This window comes from Chelonoidis abingdonii, chromosome 11, assembly GCF_003597395.2.
Source record: "Chelonoidis abingdonii isolate Lonesome George chromosome 11, CheloAbing_2.0, whole genome shotgun sequence".
NCBI classification, from domain to species: Eukaryota; Metazoa; Chordata; order Testudines; family Testudinidae; genus Chelonoidis; species Chelonoidis abingdonii.
The window spans coordinates 2251908-2271830 of NC_133779.1; the positions used below are offsets into that span (position 1 = coordinate 2251908).

General features: G+C 45.1%; 2 protein-coding genes across 6 annotated transcripts in view; one reads left to right on the plus strand and one right to left on the minus strand.

Annotated features, from left to right (window-relative positions):
- The window catches only part of ZNF541 (zinc finger protein 541), a 61415-nt gene extending 55135 nt beyond the window's left edge, over window positions 1-6280 (plus strand). Inside the window, exons 13-14 of one of the 2 annotated variants that reach the window (XM_032804469.2) lie at window positions 4099-4280; window positions 5298-6280. In XM_032804469.2, the coding sequence (XP_032660360.1) occupies window positions 4099-4280; window positions 5298-5400 (285 nt within the window). In that variant the 3' untranslated portion in view covers window positions 5401-6280. Of the gene's footprint in view, window positions 1-4098; window positions 4281-5297 lie in introns of those variants that run through there. The other variant, XR_004377008.2, reaches the window with a different exon arrangement.
- A 3419-nt stretch (window positions 6281-9699) lies between these two features.
- Window positions 9700-18239, minus strand: LOC116838923 (E3 SUMO-protein ligase ZBED1-like). Of its 4 annotated transcripts, none has more exons than XM_075070590.1 (4): window positions 17940-18239; window positions 17056-17241; window positions 13942-14098; window positions 9700-12081 (listed from the first exon to the last, which is right to left on the minus strand). In XM_075070590.1, the coding sequence occupies exons 3-4, from the start codon at window positions 14090-14092 to the stop codon at window positions 10034-10036; spliced, it is 2199 nt and encodes a 732-aa protein (XP_074926691.1). In that variant the 5' UTR covers window positions 14093-14098; window positions 17056-17241; window positions 17940-18239; the 3' UTR covers window positions 9700-10033. The 4 variants fall into 4 exon arrangements, with proteins under 4 accessions (XP_074926691.1, XP_074926689.1, XP_074926692.1 ...); XM_075070588.1 differs by lacking the exons at window positions 17056-17241; window positions 17940-18239 and adding exons at window positions 14724-14894; window positions 15706-15907; XM_075070591.1 differs by lacking the exon at window positions 17940-18239 and having other exon boundaries at window positions 17056-17286.
- Between the last annotated feature and the right edge of the window lie 1684 nt (window positions 18240-19923).

Here is a 19923-nt window from a genome sequence, read left to right on the forward strand (position 1 = left end):
GCCTGCTGGAGTTGCTAGGGTAAAAGTTCTCCGACGAACATGCACGCGCGGCGCGTACACCTACTGGAATGGATATGAGCAACACATCTCGAAGAACAACAGTTACAAAGGTGAGTAACCGTGTTTTCCAATCCTACACCATGCTGAGCCCCCTTCACCTCCTATGGACTTCAGTGAGAATTGTGTTCTTTAAACCTTGCAGAAGACACTCAAAGCCTTGCACGACCAGCCCTTTAAATTGTAGGGCTGGATCAGGGTAGTATTGTTCTGGAGCTGATGCACTCTGGCAGCCTGGGCATTTTAGAGGTGTCTGAACTAGGGTTTTTTGACAACAGTTTCTCAGCTGCTATTACAGGGTCAGCTCTACTGGCGTGAGCAACAGTGGGAGCACTCGTATAGAGTGGGGTCCATGTATAATGTTGTCTGACCCTGCTCAAAGCAGGTTTATATGACATGATGCTTAAAACATCGGTGTCTGGCAGTGCCTTGAATACACGAGCACTCCATTGGTGGAGCTGGGCTGTCATGGGCAGTGGTGGCAAAAAAATTACTGTAGACAAGACTGAAGGGTTTTCCTGACCTGGGGCCTAAAGTACACGTCTGCGTCCGTCGATGTTCAGGAAGGCACTTAAGCATGAGCTTAATTTTAAACATGCTGAAGTCCCATTGAGCCTGATTCTCATTGACACTATGGCCCCTTTAAAGTTCCAGAGCAGTGTAGAGAGCCTTTGACGTAAACAAGAACCAGGCCCATGCTGCTTGGTGCTAAAGTCCACAGATCCTTTACAATGAGCACTTCAGCTTGCTTGCAGCTGGGTGGCAGAACCAGGCCTGCCAGTCCCTGTCAGCAGGGGAATGGCTCACCTCCTCAAGTTCTCTCCAATTTATTCCATCCCCCGTCAATGGCCTGCGGCTCCCCTGGCCTCCCTGCTGCAACTTTGCTGAGGGAAATTCCAAACTTCTGTTCAAATTTTTAAGACCAACAATTGGGCTTAATAATGTGTCTGTGTAATTCCCAGCCATGTCCCAGGGCTGCACTGGATTTTGGGGAGAAACTGTCCATCTCAGCTCTACTTCCCCTACTGGGGCGTTAGTTCCTTGGAGGCTTCAGGGAGGGATTTAGGCTAAGAAAAGCCAGAGGAAGGGTCCATGTCTCTTGCTTCTCCACTTATCAAGCATCTCTCTGGAGAGCTCATGCGGCTCTGTGGGCAGAGACCAGGTTGCCTCACAGCTCAGGCCAGGCAGGATTCCCTCAACCCCTCACCACGCAGGAGAGGGGAGGAAGGCAGGATTAGAAAAGAATTGGGTCCCTGGCAGGCAGCCCTCCCTCCCTCATCTCTACGATAGAAGTCAAGCAGGAAGGGCAGCGTGCCAAGTGAAGATCACCTCTGAATTCCTATAGCACAAACCAGCAGCCAAGCCTCTGACTGGCGAGCTCAGCTGTACCCTTGCTTCCCCATGGGTCAAAGATAGAGGGCACCAGACACAGCACAGAAGCTACTAACACCAGAGAGTTCTATATGGGACCTTTGGGCCCAACTCCCTCCTTCTGCTGCCCTTCTCTTTAATGCTCCTTCCCTCCTATCCCAGGAGGATCCAATCTCATATCCCAGGCTGAGGCCTGCAGGAGAAGCACAGACCTATATAGCCCATGTGGATCCCGTGCAACAGAGAGAGGCTGCTGGGGGTCCATCCTGAGCTGCAGGCCAGTGCCTTCCTGAGAAGCCATGTGGGGAAAGAGGAACAAATAGACTCGGCCTCTTTGAGGACAGAGAAATCATTAGCCACTGGAAATATTTTCAAAGCAATCTCTGAGCCCAATTTTGCTTCCTCCTCTGAAGCAGGATTCTGGGGACAAATTCTCAAGGGGAAATAAATTAATAATGAAATCAGCACTGTTTCTTCCTGTCACCTTTGTGGAGTGCTACAGCACAGATCAATATGGTAATGACCTGGCCGTAGGCGTGGGTTGAACCTTCTAGGCATGGTTTAAAATGAATAACTGGATGAAGTGATTATTGTGCTCATGGACGCCAAAAGAGAAGTCAACAAATTGAACTTAATCTACTGACTGTTGGAAAGTCCACAGTTTAACTACCATGTTAAACCAGTGAAACACAGTCTTGGGTAGCCCTACCCCAGGAGGGCTTTCTTGTACGTGCACAAGAGTGCCCAAGAAATAGGTCAAATCTCAGTAGTATAATGTTCTCAGCACATTGAAGAAAAGCAAGTTATGTACAAATACCAACATTAAATGCTTCCTTAGGGCAGCAACTTTATTCCAGTGCTGCAAGGTGATATCGCTCAACCTTTGAACCTCATTCTGTTCCTTACAGCACTACCTAGATGGAATCACCCTTTTGCAGGTGTCATTCTTCCTATCCATTAGTGTAAGCTTCACGATGGCCACTCTCTCCAAAGAGATTAAGCTTCCAACTTCAGGTGAAAAACTCACTCTAACCAGACCTAGTATCATACCTTTCATTCAGACCAGTAGTCCTCAGAACTGTTAGAACATTCTTTCTCTAAGTAAATTCAAGAAATATGCCACTTTCAGTCAAGCATTAGAGTCAAATCCTTAGGGACATGGACACTCTCAGGACAGAGTAATCATATCTCCTGTTCTGAGATCTACTGGACAACCATTAATTCATCAAGTTCTGCATATTGGTCATCCAGTCTTACTCAGTGCCATTTCCTTTCTTTTGGGAGAAGTGTTCTCCACACCTCAGTGCCAGGGGATGATGGAGGAGATATTTATATATAGTGTACTTCGTAGTAGATGTCCACATTTCAGGAATGATCCTGCTTCCTATCTTGGAGGCACGCTGTTATGAAAATCTGTTGTAACAGATCTGTGGACCTTAGCATGAAGAAGAATCGGAAAATTTATCCATGGTTACCTGAAAATTTCCTTTCTTCAAATAATAAGGTCTTCAGATCCGGTCACCCTGGAGACAACAGATGGTCCGGAATAGAGATGGAAATGGATGTCCAGTGATTTGGGTTTGTTGTCAATAGGTGGAATTTACTGTCTTTTGCAGTAGGAGAAATTGTTGTGCCTTTTCCTCCAAGTATATTTAACACAGTCTGGTTCTGCCTCCCACCTGCAAGCAGGTTGAAGCACCCATTGTAATGGATCTGTGTGACGAAGTGGGACTGTTCTTAATGCTTCCTCTGAATACTGTAGAGGGTGCCTCAGTTTCTGGCCAACACTCTGTCTCCCGGCAACTAATGGCCCGGACCCTTCCCGCCTGCAAGGGGATGCTAAAGGTGTGGGAGAACAAAGAGGTCAGGTGACCTCCTGGCCTGGGAAAGGAACTCAGCAGAGAAGGAGGGACTGGAGTGGGTTTCAGTTTGGAGCTGGCTGGGGACGAGAAGTGAGGGTAGAGAGGGGTGTCTGGCTCGCTGGGCCCCAGAATGGACCTGGCCAAGGGGTCCGGTTCGCAGTACCTACAAGCTCTGTTTTAGACCTTGTTCCTGTCATCGAATAAACCTCTGTTTTACTGGCTGGCTAAGAGTCACGTCTGACTGCAAAGTGGGGGTGCGTGCAGGACCCTCTGGTTTCCCCAGGGCCCTGCCTGGGTGGGCTCACTGTGGGAAGCGCATGGAGGGGCATAGGCTGAATGTGCCAAGGTCAGACCCAGGGAGGTGAAGCCGTGTGAGCTTCTTGCCCTGAAGACAGTCTGCTCCAAGGGAGAGGAGGCTCCCCAAAGTCCTGACTGACTTTGTGGGGAGCAGTTCCAGAGCATTGCCCGGGGACCCCGTGACAGTCTGTTAGAATGATCAGATTATTCAATTAAAAGAAATTTTCTTACTATTCAATGAAAGGAAATTTTCAGGTAAGCATAGATACATTTTCCTGTTCACTTCAGTGGGTCTTAATATGGACTGAAGTGCTTTCCTGAATCAGGATCTGAGGGAGGTTGCACTGTGTCATAGTGTGTATGGCATGTGTATAAGCACATGCATATGGCTTTTAAAAAGTTTAGAGTTAATTTTCTTTTACTTCAATTCCTTTTAACTATCCAACCACAATAATACAACCTTTCTGAGGGGGAAAGATTGCTATTTTAACAAATATTCCATAATTTGCAGATTGCATACAGCCCAAAGAAAATGCATGGTTATCTGCCTAGACAAGACATGAAGATAAAGTCAAAGAATTACAAAAAAGCATCACACAAGACATACAGTCCAGCCTGCAGTCAGAGGGGAACTCCAGACCAGCCTGGGAGCACAGACTATCAGAGTGCATTTCCATGTAAAGAGTGTGAAAGGTATGGCTTTGTTATGCATTGTTCAGTGATTTCTACATCTGCTTAATTCAGTTTGTATTTATAAATAAAGCATTCTTAATTAAAGGAGCACCATTTACTTGAAAAATCTAATGATTTTTTTAAAATGAGTTAAATGCATGGTGCATTTCTCTCTGAGTCCCCTAGCCAATTTGTGTGATTTTATGACCACATATAACTTTTAAAAAAAAGTTTTCTCCCTCATTTCATCATGAAAGACCCACACAAAATGGGAAATTGGCAAAGGTGAAACTACAAAACTGACTGTACACAAAGAAAAAATAAAGGAAAATGCTTTTTCCCCCTAATCTCTTTCATGTTGTAATGTTAGGTGTTATTTCTAACTGTAAAAGGCAATTTTTTACAATGGTTACTTATTGTCCCTTTAAGTTAATGAACCCTGAAGCTGTAGATGCATATCCAATTTCATTCGTAGGCTAACCCCTACATTTTTAAAGAGATTTGGGAGTTTAGCTCCATGGCTGCCATTGATATTGCGGGAGAATCGTATGACTAAAAGGAAATAGGTCCTTTGGCTGTTGCCAACCCATCCGTGGTCATCCCCCTTTCCTTGTATGTCTATTTCCCTATCTGTTTTCATTACAAAACAAATGCATCTTTTACCACAATGCAACATTACTTGTAGGTCCTGTTCAGGAGATGTGGGAACAGGACTGAAAAGGAAGAGAAAGTATTACAGCTAGGGACTGAGGTGTATTGGGAGAACTGGTTGTGGGAGGAGAATAACAAGCAGTGCTTTTGGTCAGGATTGAGGTGCAATTCCAAAGCTGCCTGGGGAAGCTTCCACAGTACTGACCTTTACCTCACCATATGCTGGTCCCTCACGTCCATGTGCACTGCACACCTAAAAATTAAGAGGAAAAATAAAGGGAGTCTGTTCTGCTCATTATCTGGGGAAAGCTTTTCTGTGCGAATCCCATTTTATTTAGCCTTGTTAAGAAAACTAACAGCTGGCCCTTGTTTTCTGTCAACTTGTAGGGTGTTCGACAAGATAAAAAGTCGGAATGCTCATATGAAATGCCACCGCGTGCAGGAGCAGATGGAGCCACTGATAAATATTAAATGGCCCATAAAACATTAAAAAATGAGCCAAAGATGAAAGAAACAAACTCAGACGTTGACCTTCTCCAATGGTAACTGGGAAACCACACAGGGTATCAGTGGTAGTAGTCTTGTCTAAGCTTGGAAGATATGTAAATGTTTTTTAGCATCTGATCAGTTGCTGATCAGCTCTGTGCAGGGTTAGCTGACAAGACAGTGTGCCCAACCCACACTTCAGCTTATATCATTGTTGGCACTGCAGAAGAAACACTCACTGTTTTTCCTAGTGCAGCAGCACCTGGTGAGGCTGGAAAGAAACCTCCACTTGAAGGTACTGAAAGGAAAGTTGTAACTGTTTGTATTTGGTAGGATGCCAAAGCCTATTTGGATGTTTTTAGTGTTTAGCACCAATATAACATTGTTGGCATCAAGTTTAACTATAAAGAAACATTAAGGCATTAAATGCTCTTCACTTACATTAACAGAGAAAGGACGTGTGTGTTCAATTAAGTATACATGTCTGGCATTAAATTACAATTATGCATGGTTGAAAAAAATATATATGTTAATGACTGTAAAATAGCTGTTGTACAAATATGAGAGGCTCTGTACTTCTGCTTTAGTTTAATTAAAAAAAAAAAAGCTCTTTTGCCTCCATTTAAAAATAAAAGTTGGATGTGAATAGCCCTTGTTTCTTACCATCAGTTTATGGGTTCAGTTGCTGGTGTTAGAAAAGGTCAAAAATAGGAAAATCAGTGAGAAATTGCCATTGTATTTATATCTTTTTTGCCGAAACGGATGGTCATGCCCTGCATTTCAGATTTAATATGTAGTCCTGCGATGATCTGTGCATTGTTATTTTCTGTGTGCTCTCTGCATAGCTTATTAAATTGGGTTCTTGAGCTCCAGTTGTAAAAGTTGTTATACTGCTTTTAATGGTTATTTCAAAACTAGTTATACCATGTTGGTGGAGCAGAACAGGGCGTGCTACACAGACATTAGACTTGAAAGAATCAGTCTGATTTAACTTAACAAAGAGAATGTTAAGGGATGACTTGATTACAATCTGTGAGTACCTAGGTGGGGAAGAAATAATTAATGATGGGCTCTTCAGTCTAGCAGAGAAAGGCATAACATGATCCAGAGGTTGCAAGTTAAAGCTCGACAACTCAGACTAGAAATCAGGTGTAAATTTTTAACATAAGAGTAATTAACCAGTGGAACAACTTACCAAGGGGTCATGGTGGATTCTCCATCACTGATGATTTTTAAATCAAGATGGGATATTTTTCTAAGAGATCTGCTCTAGGAATTATTTTGGGGAAGTTCTATGGCCTGTGTTATGCAGGAGGCCAGACCAGATGATCACAATGGTCCTTTCTGGCCTTGGAGTCTGTGAATCTGTGTACTTAAATGTATGCTGTGCCAGCTTCAGTCAGTCATTGGTGGGCGAAATATACAGGGAAGTCATTATCATTACTATAGCTGCTTGGAAGTGCCTTACAGACCTGTCACAGGTCCAGTGAGCTGAGGCTGGGTAAAGGACAAACTAACATGGATTGGAGTTTAATAAAAAGCCTGGCTTCTCTCAGGCAGAGTGAATGCTAAGTTAAAACAAAAGGACTTCATGCAGCCAATAGCCTCTGTGGGAATAACAAATTTGCAGGTCTTACATTCCCATGGGTAAACTGAACATATTAGTTAATTGGAAACTGCAAATTATGGAGCAGAGTTTTTCTTAATTGCACAACAGATCCAATCATAGCAGAATTTTGTTTTTTACTAGTTTTCTTCAGATTGGCTGTGATACCAAGGAATTTTTTTTATCAGCTTAGATTAAAATGGAAGAAAAGGTCAATAGAGCTTCTTTGGAACTCTGGAATTGTCTATTGGAACGATGAAGCTAATTTGTGCAGGAGACAGAACGTTCTCAGGGCTCATCCAAAACTGTGGAATTTGCCTCCACAGGAATTCAGAGTTACTTCAGACCTCACCACTTTCAGATGCAAATACAAACCTCGCTTCTGCAACGCAGCCATCGCAAATAATAACATATAGCACATCAGCCTTCCTTCCTTTTATTTTTAGTCACATGCAGTTTTCCCCCAGGGGAGAGTAATGGAATGAGAGCCACACATGACATGTCAGTCCCTTGTTTATTTTATCACTGGAAGACACTCAGATACTACAGTGATGAGAGCAGCACAAGATCCAGCAACAGAACTAACGGTTTGTTTGATCTGTCATAAATCTTATCAGCTGTCTAGCAGTCCCACTGTTAATATCCCAGAATATGTTAAAGCACCATAGCAGGTCGTAAATTACTGCACTGGTTTTGTCTATCCCTTTGTTTGCAGAAGCAACACAATCTTGCAAACCTGCAAAGTTGAATTGTTATTGGATTTCTTTTGCTTGAACAGCAAGTCAAATATAACTAGGGTTTCCCCCTGTGCCCCCACCCATCATGATGTGAGAACTGGAAAACAGATTTTGTTGCTGGGTTGGTGGCTGTTTTGTGAGGCTGGATGATGAAATCCTTCCTCACACTAGTCAAAATGCTCTTGTAGAGTCTTTTACTAAAGCAGCAATGTTCAGGTCAAGGGCTTGACAAACATACTCACCCATGGCAAGTAGGACAGTTTCCCTGGACGTTTGCCCATTAGCTTCTGCAGAAATTAAGGTGGTGTTTTTTTTTTTAAAAGTTAAAGATGAATGTGGTGGGACAAAGACTCATGAGCGCAGCGCCTCCTGCTGGTTGTCCAGGAAATTAGCTCTTTTCCAGCTCTGGAGTGCCCTCTGCTGGCTGATGTCTCGCCTGTCGCTGGCCCTCGTGTCCCTCCCGGACCCCAGTGCTCTTTGTCCAGGGGTTCTGCCCACTGCAGCAACCCACAATCTGGATCTCCCCACCTAGGGGAACCCCCTATCTCTACCTTGCCTCAGTGGCTACTGCCAGTCACTATCTAGCCCCCACTCAGTGGGGTGGACTGCAGTCTGTAAACCACTCATCATCGTACCCTTGTGGGCCCTTAACTTGACCTGCAGCCTGGGACTTTGCTAGGCTGGAGCTCCCCAGCTCCCTCTGCCCTTCCTCAGCACTGTTGCACCCTAAGTACCTGCCTAAGCTTCCCTTCTCTCTCAGGTGCTTCTCTCTCAGGGAAGATAGAGAGAGTGTGTTTGTGTTTCACTCTCTGGCCCTCAGCCCTCTTACAGGGCCAGCTGTAGCCTGATTGGGGCGTGGCCCCAGCTGTGGCTGCTTCCCCCAATCAGCCTAACTTTTCCCCCACTGTGGCCCTCTCCCAGGGCTGTTTTAAGCCCTTCAGGGCAGGAGCAGGGTGACCATCCTGCTACAATGAAAGAAAGCTTTCTACCCTTACAACTGCAAAGGAAACCCTTAAAATATGACCAGCTGTCTTCTGAGCATGCAAACAGAAAGCCTCGAACAGTGCCTCCATTCATCTCAAGGTGCTCTTTACTTTGAAGCCTGTCAGTCACCCAAGCCTTGTCTACACACACGTATCACTGGTTTAACTAAATAATGTTAAAAACCGGTTTAGTTAAACAGGTGCAAACCTTGTAGATACCCTTTTACTGATTTAAAACTGGTCGTATTGATTTAGCTTGTGCCTGTAAATTTACCAGCCCAAGTTAAATTGATATAAACCAGTTTAAACTAAATTAAGAGTGTCCACGCAGGGGCTTGAAGCAGTTTAAATCCGACTTTAAATAAACTGATGCAAAATTACTATGATGCAATTCTTCAGCCGCTGAGACCAGTGTAGTAAGTCAGGAGTATCTCCACTGAAGACAGTTACATGGCTTTACAACTGGTGTGTGAGTGAAGAATCAAGTTTATGGGCCAGGTCATCAGCTGATGTAAATCAGCAAAGCTCCATCGATGTATTGTACCAGCTGAGGCTCTGGCCCTTTATGTGGGAGGTTTTCTGCTCTCTCTCCTCTCAACCAAGCCATGCATACCCTCTGAAAACTGGCAACAGACAGGATCTGTCTTCCAGTCTAGTGACCCATTGCTAAGGGCTGCCCTAAGGGAACAACTTCCATCTGCTTCTCTCTCTTATCAGGAAAAACCTGTTGGTGAAGAGGAGAGTAGCTCTGAGGACTGAAACTTTTAACATCAGTGCAACTTAAATAACATCTCAAAATAGTGGACAGTGGCCTGTTTCATGAAAACTCACAGCTTTTGACTATGTAGTAGTAGGATCCATGCAGCAGTGAATAGTCTTAATATTTACATATATTAATATATTTGACCTTTGTTTTGTAAAAAGATTGCTACAATGAGAATTTGTATATCCTTTAGGATTTTACTAGCATGCCAAATTCAGAGGTGCTAGTAAAATCCTAGGGCCAAATTCAGAGGTGATGCTAAGAAGTCCAGATCGGTAGAACTTAACATTTTCTTTCCGCTCTGGAATTATATTGTATTTGAGTTTGATGAAACTATCACAAAGTGGTTACAAAACCAGTGTTGTACACGTAGGGAGGATTTTGAAAACACTCAGCATTGGCTTAACTCTGCTTCTATTGACATCAAAGGATAATTTCACTGGGAATGAACTTAGGCAGACACCTTTCCAAAATCCCACCGAGAAGGTAGGGAAGCGTTAAACACTATTACACATCACCTCTGTACTGAGCCCCACCCTCACTGCATTTTAATACTGGGCATGCAGATTTCTGCCCCGCATCTCATTATTGTTTCTCATTGATTCTAAAAAATCAAAATTTTGATGCAAGAACAGAATCTGGTCCAGATTTTCAGGAGTGAGGACTGCTCTCCGATGCTCCAGGGTGCTCTCGTTGGCAGCAAACGCCTGGTCTGGCAGCACAACTGTGGCTGGTATGGCAAGGTACTGCCTGCCTAATCTTGCCACAGCGGGGAAGCGGTGCTCATTGGTTTTCCACCAGTCCAGTGGGTTGGTGCTGCGTTTGCAGAGAGGTTCCACGATGTAGTTTTCCAATTGCTGATGGATTTCAGGCATGCTCTCCGTTGGATCTTTCCCCAAAAGGATGTCATACATGCTCTGGGACTGGCCACTTGGGCCTCTGTCTTTGTGAGCAGACAGCTGGACCCCTGCTTCTCCTACCTCTGCTTTGTAATCTGAGTTCGGCAACCAGAACTGGGTAGAAGGTGGGGACTGGTGGTTGAAGACCTCTGATAGCATATTTTTGACTCTCTTATGCAGCTCATTCCTCAGGTTGGGACTCAGGAACCTCATCTCCTTGAAACGAGGGTCTAGAAACGAGGCAGTAATCGCAGGGCTTTCCAGCACCTTCTCATCCTCTGATATACTCCAGCGCTGCATCAGCTCTGACCTTATATTGCCTACCACCATCTTGATGACATCGCTGGACTCTTCTAACTGCTGCCCAATGGCAGTGATGATACCATGGATGCAAGGCATCAGAGAAGAGATGGAGATGTTCTGCTCCTCACGCAAGAATGATGTGGCAATCTTAATCGTCCTCATGACTGGCACCAGGTCCTGCAAGAGCTTCCACTGGTGGTCAGCTAAGTTCTGCACAGCCAACGTCCCTTTGGGATGTTCCTCCAGCAGGGACATGATCGCCCATTTGAGGTCCAGGAGGCTCTCGCACATCTCAATGGTAGTTATCCAGCGAGATCCTACATCCATCACCAGCTTCAACTTGGTCTTGTTGATCGCTTCCAGCTTGCTGTTCAGCGAGCAGGTGGCTTTCGCATCCTGTTGGAAGTAGCTCACGATGCCCCGGGCAGCAGTCAGAGCCTCTTGCACCTGATCAACCTCCAGCCCTGCCTTGATACACAGGTGCAGAGTGTGGGCAGCACAGCACAGGCTGGTCCAGCCATAAGCGCTCTTGAGCGGCTGCGAATTCATCACTGTGTTCTGCAAGCTGTCGTGCATCACGCAGAAAATGGACTTGTTCGACAACCCAAACTCTGTCAGGATGCTGAAGAGCTTCTCTCCTAAATCACCTGCCCCTTTAGTCTCATGCACTGGCTGGGTTTCCAGGATACATCTCGCCCGGCGCCACTCCCCGTCAATGAAGTTGGCTGTGATTGTCAAGTATGTCTGGTTGGGCTGGGACACCCAGAACTCCACGCAGATGACTATGGACTGGGCTGTTTGCAAATAGCGCTCCAGGTGCTGCTTCACCACATTGTATCTATGCCACAGCATGCTGGAGAGCTGAATAGGAGATGGGAGGGTAAAATTAGGCTCTAGATACCCGATGAGGAGGCCAAAACCCTTGTCTTTCACCACGGAAAGAGGATGGAGGTCACGAAATATCATCTCAAGCACCAGTTCCAAAATCACGTCAGTCCTTGGTTCAGAGCAGGATGCGGCATGGTACAAGTAGTTTTCTGGTGTCATCTGCCGGGACCTCTTTATCATGTTCTCCTGAGCCATGCAGTCAGACTCGGAAGCCTGGTCATCCTTCAGCTGTGAGAGCAAAGTGTCGCGAATGCTGTGCTTCCTCACCAGGTGCTCCCGCATGGTGGTGGTGCTGTTGTGAAAGGAGAGCTGCTTCTTGCACACATTGCACTCAACATAGGCATCTCCCAGCTTGGTGTAATAGTTCCACACCTTGGACTTGCGGCGGTCAACATAGAGGGAGGTGCTTGTGCCATCGTGATTTGCACCTTTCTCCCTCTTTCTCCTGGAGGCTGGGCCGAGGTTGGCTGCCATGTTGTAGGTGTTGAACACCATCGATATTTCCTCTGTGAGAAGGAGAAATGCCAAAGTCACTATTAATATCACGCAAAAAAAATTGCATTAGTTCCCTCCCATCCTCTGCAGAGTAAAGTAGTTTCATTATTTAATAGATTTTCATAGAGATTCAGGCCAGAAGGCACCATTAGATCATCTAGTCTGATCTCCTTTATATCACAGGCTATACATTTCGCCCAGATACCCCTGTGTTGAGCCCAATTACTTTAGTTAGTCTAAAACATTTCAGTCCTTAGGAGACTACTGTATGCCTCAGGCAGAGAACAGGAGAGATCAAAGTGCCACCAATGCCAGAGGCCCCTGTAGTGGCAGGGGATTGATTAGGTGAGATATGCCCAGATGATCCCACCAGGCAAACCGTGCCTCAGGCTGCAGAGGAACATGAATAAGGGACATGGATGGTAGAGTTGTAGGAAAGAGATCTCTGTTGAACATGCTGGGAGACCAGTATTATGTGTGGAAGTTCTAGAGTTGGTGTGAAAGCAGTCTGGTTCAGCCAGCATTTCTGAGCTCCTTGGTGCCACACTGAACTACATCCCTCCTGAAATGTGACCCTCTTTCTCAGGTCCACTCATCCTACTACAAAGCAGCATGAAAAATTGAGTATAAACTTTTAGCTTTAGTTGGGAAGGTCTAATATTATCGTTTAGGTCACACTTTATATAAAGAGGATACATTGATAAGTAGTTTATACAGGTTTAATAGATGTTATAAGCATCTAGAGCCATAAGTGGCATGTACAGGTCTGTCGCATCTTAGGCCGGGGTCCCATTCCGCGGTTATCGCGTAAAACGAAAACTGCGTACAGTCAAAACCCCAAGCCTTTTAAATCCCGCCCGCAGCTCCGGCGGCGGGACTAGGGGGGGGCATTTAAAGAGCTGGTGGAACCCTTTAAATGCCCCCCTGGTCCCGGCGCTGGAGCTGCGGGTGGGATTTAAAGGGCTCCCACCCTCTGCCCGGCCGCTGGAGCTGCAAGCGGGATTTAAAGGGCTCTGCCGGGCTTCCCGCCGCAGTGGGGAGCCAGGTGGAGCCCTTTAAATGCCCCCCAGTCCCGCCGACGGGCAGGATTTAAAGGGCTCCCCCCCCCGCCCGGCCGCCAGAGCTGTGGGCAGGATTTAAAGGGCTCCTCTGGGTTCCCTACTGCGGCAGGAAGCCTGGTGCAGCCCTTTAAATGCTGCCCTGGCCCAGCTGCCAAAGCTGCAGGCTGGATTTAAAGGGCTCCGCCAGGCTTCCCGCCATGGTGGGGAGCCATGAGGAGCCCTTTAAATCCCGGCCGCAGCTTTGACAGCCGTGCTGCAGCAGCATTTAAAGGGCCCGAAGCTCCACGGTGGCTGGAGCCTCAGGCCCTTTATTTCGCCCCAGGGGTACCAGCCACCTCTGCAGCTGGGAGCCCCCTGGGTGATATAAAGGCCCTGGGACTCCCAGCCAGAGCTGGTGCCCCAGGACTTTTAAAGATTGCGGCCACGCCTTTTCTACTTGAGGCCATGCGCCCTCCCAGACTCCAGGCCTTTCAGCGTAAAGCTGAAATTGCGCATGTTAAATGCGCGTAAGTTGCGAGAGACCTGTACTATAGATGGTTATAAGCCTATCAGTAGAAGGCATTATAGGTGATTTAAGAGCAACCTGTTGACTTGTGGGACTCTAACAAATGATTAATTAACTGTTATAACATCTGTTCATCTATTTGTAAACTACTAAAAAATGTTCCCTTCATGTGAAGTGTGACCATTATTTATACAGAACCATACAGGGGCCTGGCTCTACACAGCCATACATGAGGTAGATGATAACAACATAATGGCATCACTGCAAAATGCATTATTAAACAGAGACCAGAGAAATGTACCTACCTTGCACTGTCTGAGGGTAGGATTGAGTGATAACAGGGAGAGACTGCTCTTCTATTATCTCCTCTTTGGGCTGTGCGTCCCCTCCGTTGTCCTCTGGCTTAATACATTTTTGCAAGAACTGAGATGCCCTCTTGGAGTTTACATCTGCCATTTTGCTCTTAAGGGTGGAAACGCAATGATCATTAGAACAGCGACAAGGAGCGTGGTCCTGCACTTCTGACTTAGGTGATTACAAAGTGGACAGCTGAATAGGGGGACAGATTCTGTTCTTGGTTCCATGGGATTTACAGTGGTGTAAGCAAGATCAGAATCTGGCCATGGTTCTCCTCTTATATGGATATTACCTCCAGGGAATGACTAGTGATAAAATAATACCTATCATCCATGAATTTCACAGCACTTTGCAAAGCGAGTCAGTATTGTTAGTCCCACACATTTGTGCCACTGTATTTGTAGATTTTAAGGTCACTGCAATCATCTAGTTGGAGCTACTATATAATATGGGGCATGGAATTTCACCCAGTAATTCCTGCAGTGGAGGAAATTGTTCTTCCCGTGAAGACAAGACTGCAGTCTGTTCTGTCTAGATGCTCAGATATTGCCGTGATGGGCAGCCATATAAGAACCCAAGCAAATAGAACAGTAGTATAAACCCAAGCCATAGGTCGTTAAAGGAAAACCTCTGTAAGAGATCCAATGGGTGGGGTGTCCCTGAATGGCAAAGGATATCTGTTCTGATTTCCTAGCACTGAGGAAATACAGACTTCTGAATCTCTCCTTACCTCCCACCTTCAGTCATATTCAGAAGCTAACAACCAGTCTTCTATCTATGTCAATATCAGAAGGGATGCTTACAGCAGCCATTTATTTAAACAGGTGATCTTTTAAGCAGCTGATATCTACAACTGCACTGCAGCACTTCATGCAAGGAGGAGGGGCCATCTGGCAACAACCTGCAAAGACCAACAAGCCTTGAAGGCATCATAAATCATCAGTGTAAATATCATTTGGACGAAGAGCTTTACCATCAGGAATCTGTTGTGTCACCTATAAAACATTTGGCCATATGCACTCCATATAGTGCAGAAGATTTTAGAGGAAAGCTGCATGTCAGATTATGTAGCATTTCATGGGTGGCTAGGAATACCTATTTGTTATTTTACGGTCACGAGATCTCATGACATTAGATACCATGGTGATAGATGCAATATAAAACCCTAAGCTAGGTCATCTTTGACAGCAAGAAGAAAAGAGAGCAAGACGTATTTTCAAGCCAAAATTGCAGCCTCGGCATGGTTTGCACCTGTTTCAGCATGCTTGTCACAAGAGTCTTTTTAAAGTCCAACCCAGGCTTATCTCATTTGCTAATGCCTCCTCGTTTCTTCCTGCCCTCTGCTGCTATTTATTACTGCAACTGCATCATTTAACTCTGCAAAGCCTTCCGAGGAGGGGAGAATATGCCGTTTGCATGAACGGTGCTGCACAATGCTATTGAGAGTTGCGTTGTATTGTTAAAGGTGACAGTGGAAATAACTGAAGTGGTGACGTCACATTTAAAAACCTCCAGCTGGTCATATGCAGAGGCTGTAATCAAAGAAGCTCTGCCTGGAAAATAATTTCAAGGTTAATTTGCCATAAGAATCTCTATTTTACCTCCCCTGCATTAAAACAGATATTATGTCCAGCACAGAGAAATATACATCGTGCATAGACTGAAGCAAGACAAATGAAGAAACAAGCAGGCATATGACAGTGTATACTCACTGCTTTGTTACCATGGGCATAATACAGGCTGGTGGGTTGTTTGCAGTTCCTGAGCTCTGTGCAGTGAAATGGGATAGCTAACCTTTCATCTGGAAGTAATTCATTTAGGGCTCCTCTCAAAAGTTCACACTGGGATGAAAAGTGATCTGAACTTAAATGGATGTATTCTTGGATGCCAACGAAGCTGCAGGCACGTCAGAGCACAGATGCTGCATACAAACTTATGCTTGTGTACAAACGGGGAAGGCGGCGGGGTGGGGGGGCCTTATGGTTCACACTTATAATAATACTGCTGTGTCTTCAAACAACTCTGCAAAATAATCCAATTAATCATTAACTATTTCAACATCAAGGGACAAATTCTGCCCTTGGATACCCAATTAATAAGACACGAATTTTTAAGTGTGGATAATTAGCCATTGGAAAAAACTCCCAAAGGGACTGGTGATTCTTCTTCAAATGCTGGTCCCTATGTGTATTCGACATGTGGATACACATGCACACCATGCCCCTGAAACTGGAGATTTCTAGCAAGTAGTGTCCATTGGTGCACACCTGTGCAGTTGCCCTCCTTGTGCTCTGAACTGAGGTCACTAGGGGATCAATGCCTCTCCAGTTCCTTCTCACCGGCACGTGGTCTGAGTTGGAATCCCGTGCCTGTAACTACCTCTGCGTCTTCTTCAGAACTGGTAAATATAATTGTACATAGTTTTTAGTATTCTTAGTGTTGTTAGAGTTTTAGCATTGTAGCATTGTTAGTATAGCTTAGTGTTGGCTGCTGACAAAGACTATGCCCCGAGTCCTGGGGTATAAGAACTGTATCTGCTGCCCCTCCTTCTTCTCCAGGAGAGATGGACACTAGCACTGCCTCTGTTGCCTTGGAGAGGTCACACCTCTGCTAAGTACAGCATCTGACATCTCTCCCCCACCAAACCTGCAAGGGACAAGAGCTCCGACTGCAGAAATACCTTATGGAGAAGGCCATGAGACCTCAGTTAGATCCGAGCCAGGGAGACATGCCCCCCCCCCTTCCCCCATACAGCAGTCTCAGCCGATGAGCAGAACCCCTTGGAGCATGAGCTCAGGAGCCAAGGCCAGAGCTGCTAAGCTCAAGGAATCATTAAAAGGAATCCCTGCTATTTTAGACAATCTCTTATCCCCAAAGACATCAGGGCTTTTTGTTCGTTCACTGTGGATCCGTCTAGCAGAAATCTGGTAGAAGACTACTCCATTTTTACTAACCCAACAACCACTGGATTCCTGAAGGGTCTCGTTAGGACCTTCCCAGTGATGCTGAAACCTACATCAAAATGGAACCTCAACTTAGTACTATTGTCTATTAATACGTACCAGACCAATCTTTAACCCTTGGCCATGTATTCAGTTTCCCGCCTCTCCATGAAGATCGCCTTCCTACTTGCCATCACATCAGACCAGATGGGTGAGTGACCTAGGAGCCCTCATGGCTGACCTGCCATATGCCATTTTTCATAAGGAGGAGGTTTCCCTTCAGCATCTTACCTGCAAAGAACAAAACTGAATAGAAAATCACCAAGATGATTTGTCACTATAGTGAAGCAATTGCAAGGACAACCATTATCTGCTCAGTAATGCTCTAAGTAGATTTCTGGCTGCATCATTCTTTGTTATCAGTTGGCACATATTCCAATTCCTCCCATGGATGGGAGCCCACTCCACTAAAGCACAACCATCCTCAAGACCATCCCTTCAAGAGGTACTCATACTAAACGTTTGGAGGGCAGCTACCTGGAGCTCCATCCGTACATTTACAAAACATTATGCATTAGTCCAGGCCTCCTCTGTCCAGCTGTTGGGACAGCAGTATTATAGACATCTATTCCGACTGCATCCTTGTTGGAGAGGTGTCGGTCCGCACTACCCTTTATGCCTTCGGTTTGAAGCATGAGGAGGACAACTGTGCAGGCGCAGACGAATGGACACTAATTATTAGAAATCTGTCTCATGGAGTGCATGCATACCCTCATATGGAATATAGATAGAGACCACACATCTCAAAGAATCTCCAGTTACAGATAAGTAACCTCCATATTCTCTATCTCGTATAGTCTTCCCATCAAGACTGGATGACTTTCTGGAAGAGATGCTTTAGCCAAATATGTATTTAGGGGCTCCATACAGGCATAACTGGATAAAATTCTATGGCCTGTGTTATTCGGGAGGTCAGATTAGATGATATAGAGGTCCCTTCTTACCTTAAAAATCCGTGAGTGTGTGAAACCCAGAATTTGGCTTTAGCCAATTAATACAGGACATCTTGCTTTAATTAAATATCTCTTTACTAAAAGCAATAGCTGTGGTCCAGTGTGCAAGGCTCATGATTGGCAGTCTGGATCACTGAGACCATGCAAAGCCTCATCAATATTGATGGCGAGTCTCCTCAAGTGCAGTGATTCCTTGGGCTCTCATGCCGTCAATCCAGTTGCAGGTGCGGGGGCCAACCTATTATGTCAATCAAAGAGTATATCTAATGAAGGCCCAATCCTGGGAATTGCCACGTGAACTCAACTCACAGTGACAGGGATAATTGATAGTGCCCAGCTCTCTGCAGGATATTTAGGGATAATCTTTCCTGCAGCTGTGCATAAAAAAAGGCTACAATCCCATCAGGAGAGTTCAGGTGGTACCTACTACCAGAGCAAAGTGTGCATTGTATATTCATTGTATACATCAAGAATGATGGTTTTTAAGCAGAAGTCAGCATTGTTGTTGATGGAGATACGGTCTCATAATATCCGAATATGCGTTTTCTGCATACAGCTCCAGTGGCCAAAGGATTTTGAATTACTTTACAAGTTCAGCCTAGCAACATACAATCTGCCTGTAGCCCAAAGAAGATGGATGGTCTTGTGGGAAAGGCACTGGGTTGGGATTCAGATCTAGGTTCAGTGTCTGGTTCTGCTGCACACTCACTGTGTGACTCTGCACTTAATTTCTCTAGACCTTAGTTGCCCATCTGTAAAATAAGTCTGTAAGACTTTCTTATAGTAATGGGGTAACCAGTGTGGCCTAATGGTTAGAGTATGGGCTCTTCACTCAGGAGACTGGGAGTCTGTTCATGGCTCTTCCACTGGTTGCTGGGTGGCCTTGGGCAAGTCACTTCACCTTTCTGAGCCTCAGGGTCCCCGTCTGTAAAATGGGGATAGCGATACCAGCCTCCTTTGTAAAGTGCATTAAGATCTACTGAAGAAGCCCTAGATAAGAGCTGCCTTTGCATGATAAACTTTTTGGGGCAGGGACTGATTCTTACTTTGTGTCTGTACAACACTTAGCACAATGGGGCCCTGATCTCTGTTGAAGCCTTTCAGTGCTACCCTAATACAAATAATAAATAATAATGATCATTAGGACTTATCACTGGAATGCTGCCACCTCTGGGCTGGAACGCTGAGCAGCAACACTTAGTACAACAGCTAAGGACTGAAAGTGAAGAATTAAAGGAAGCCTCAGTTTGTTTTCTGCAGCTGTACAGTGCTTATGAATAGTATGGATTCTTAAATGATTCATTTGGCATTCATTTTTACATAATAGATTCACACAGGCATTGTACATTAACATATATTCATTGTAGATTTCTGTCAGCACATTTTTTTAATAACTGTTTTTCTTTTATACTCTTTCCCTTGTCAGAAACGATGACCTACCTAACTACAGTATTCCCAAGGCAAGGTTTCTCTGACCTCTACAGTGCCAAACAGAGGGACTGAATGTCTGCACTCAGTCATGCAAATAGGGTCTTCACTGCCACAGAGAAATCTGTAGCAGCTGAAAAATGGCAGAGGACATTAAAATAAGCAAAACCAAAACCAAAAAAAACACAACACTTGACACACTGGAAACATTAACATGAATATTTGCAAATAAATCAGTTGTTTGCAGTGTTACTGGTCCCAGGATAGGAGAGAGACATAGGTGAGGTAATCTTTTGTTGGATCACCCTCTGTTAATGAAAAAGACAAAACTTCTGAGTGACCCTGAGCTCTTCTGGTCTGCAAATAAATCTGTCCAGTGCTTTAGACCCAGGGGAGTGCAGTTCACGTGAGCATATGACTTGCAACTCTGTGGGCATGGAGTGAGTCTGGCCTAGTAAAGCTTTGCCACACCAGAGGACTGAGATGCACAGTTCTCTCAATCTCCTAAAATATTTGTAACAGAAATGGTGGCATTGGAATAAATTCA

Bases quoted from the DNA above. Each gene is read 5' to 3' on its own strand.
- LOC116838923 (XM_075070590.1), bottom strand. From the start codon at position 14,092: ATGGCAGATGTAAACTCCAAGAGGGCATCTCAGTTCTTGCAAAAATGT. The intron at 12,082-13,941 runs GTAGGTACATTT...TCCTTCTCACAG, and splicing joins CTACCCTCAGACAGTGCAAG to AGGAAATATCGATGGTGTTC.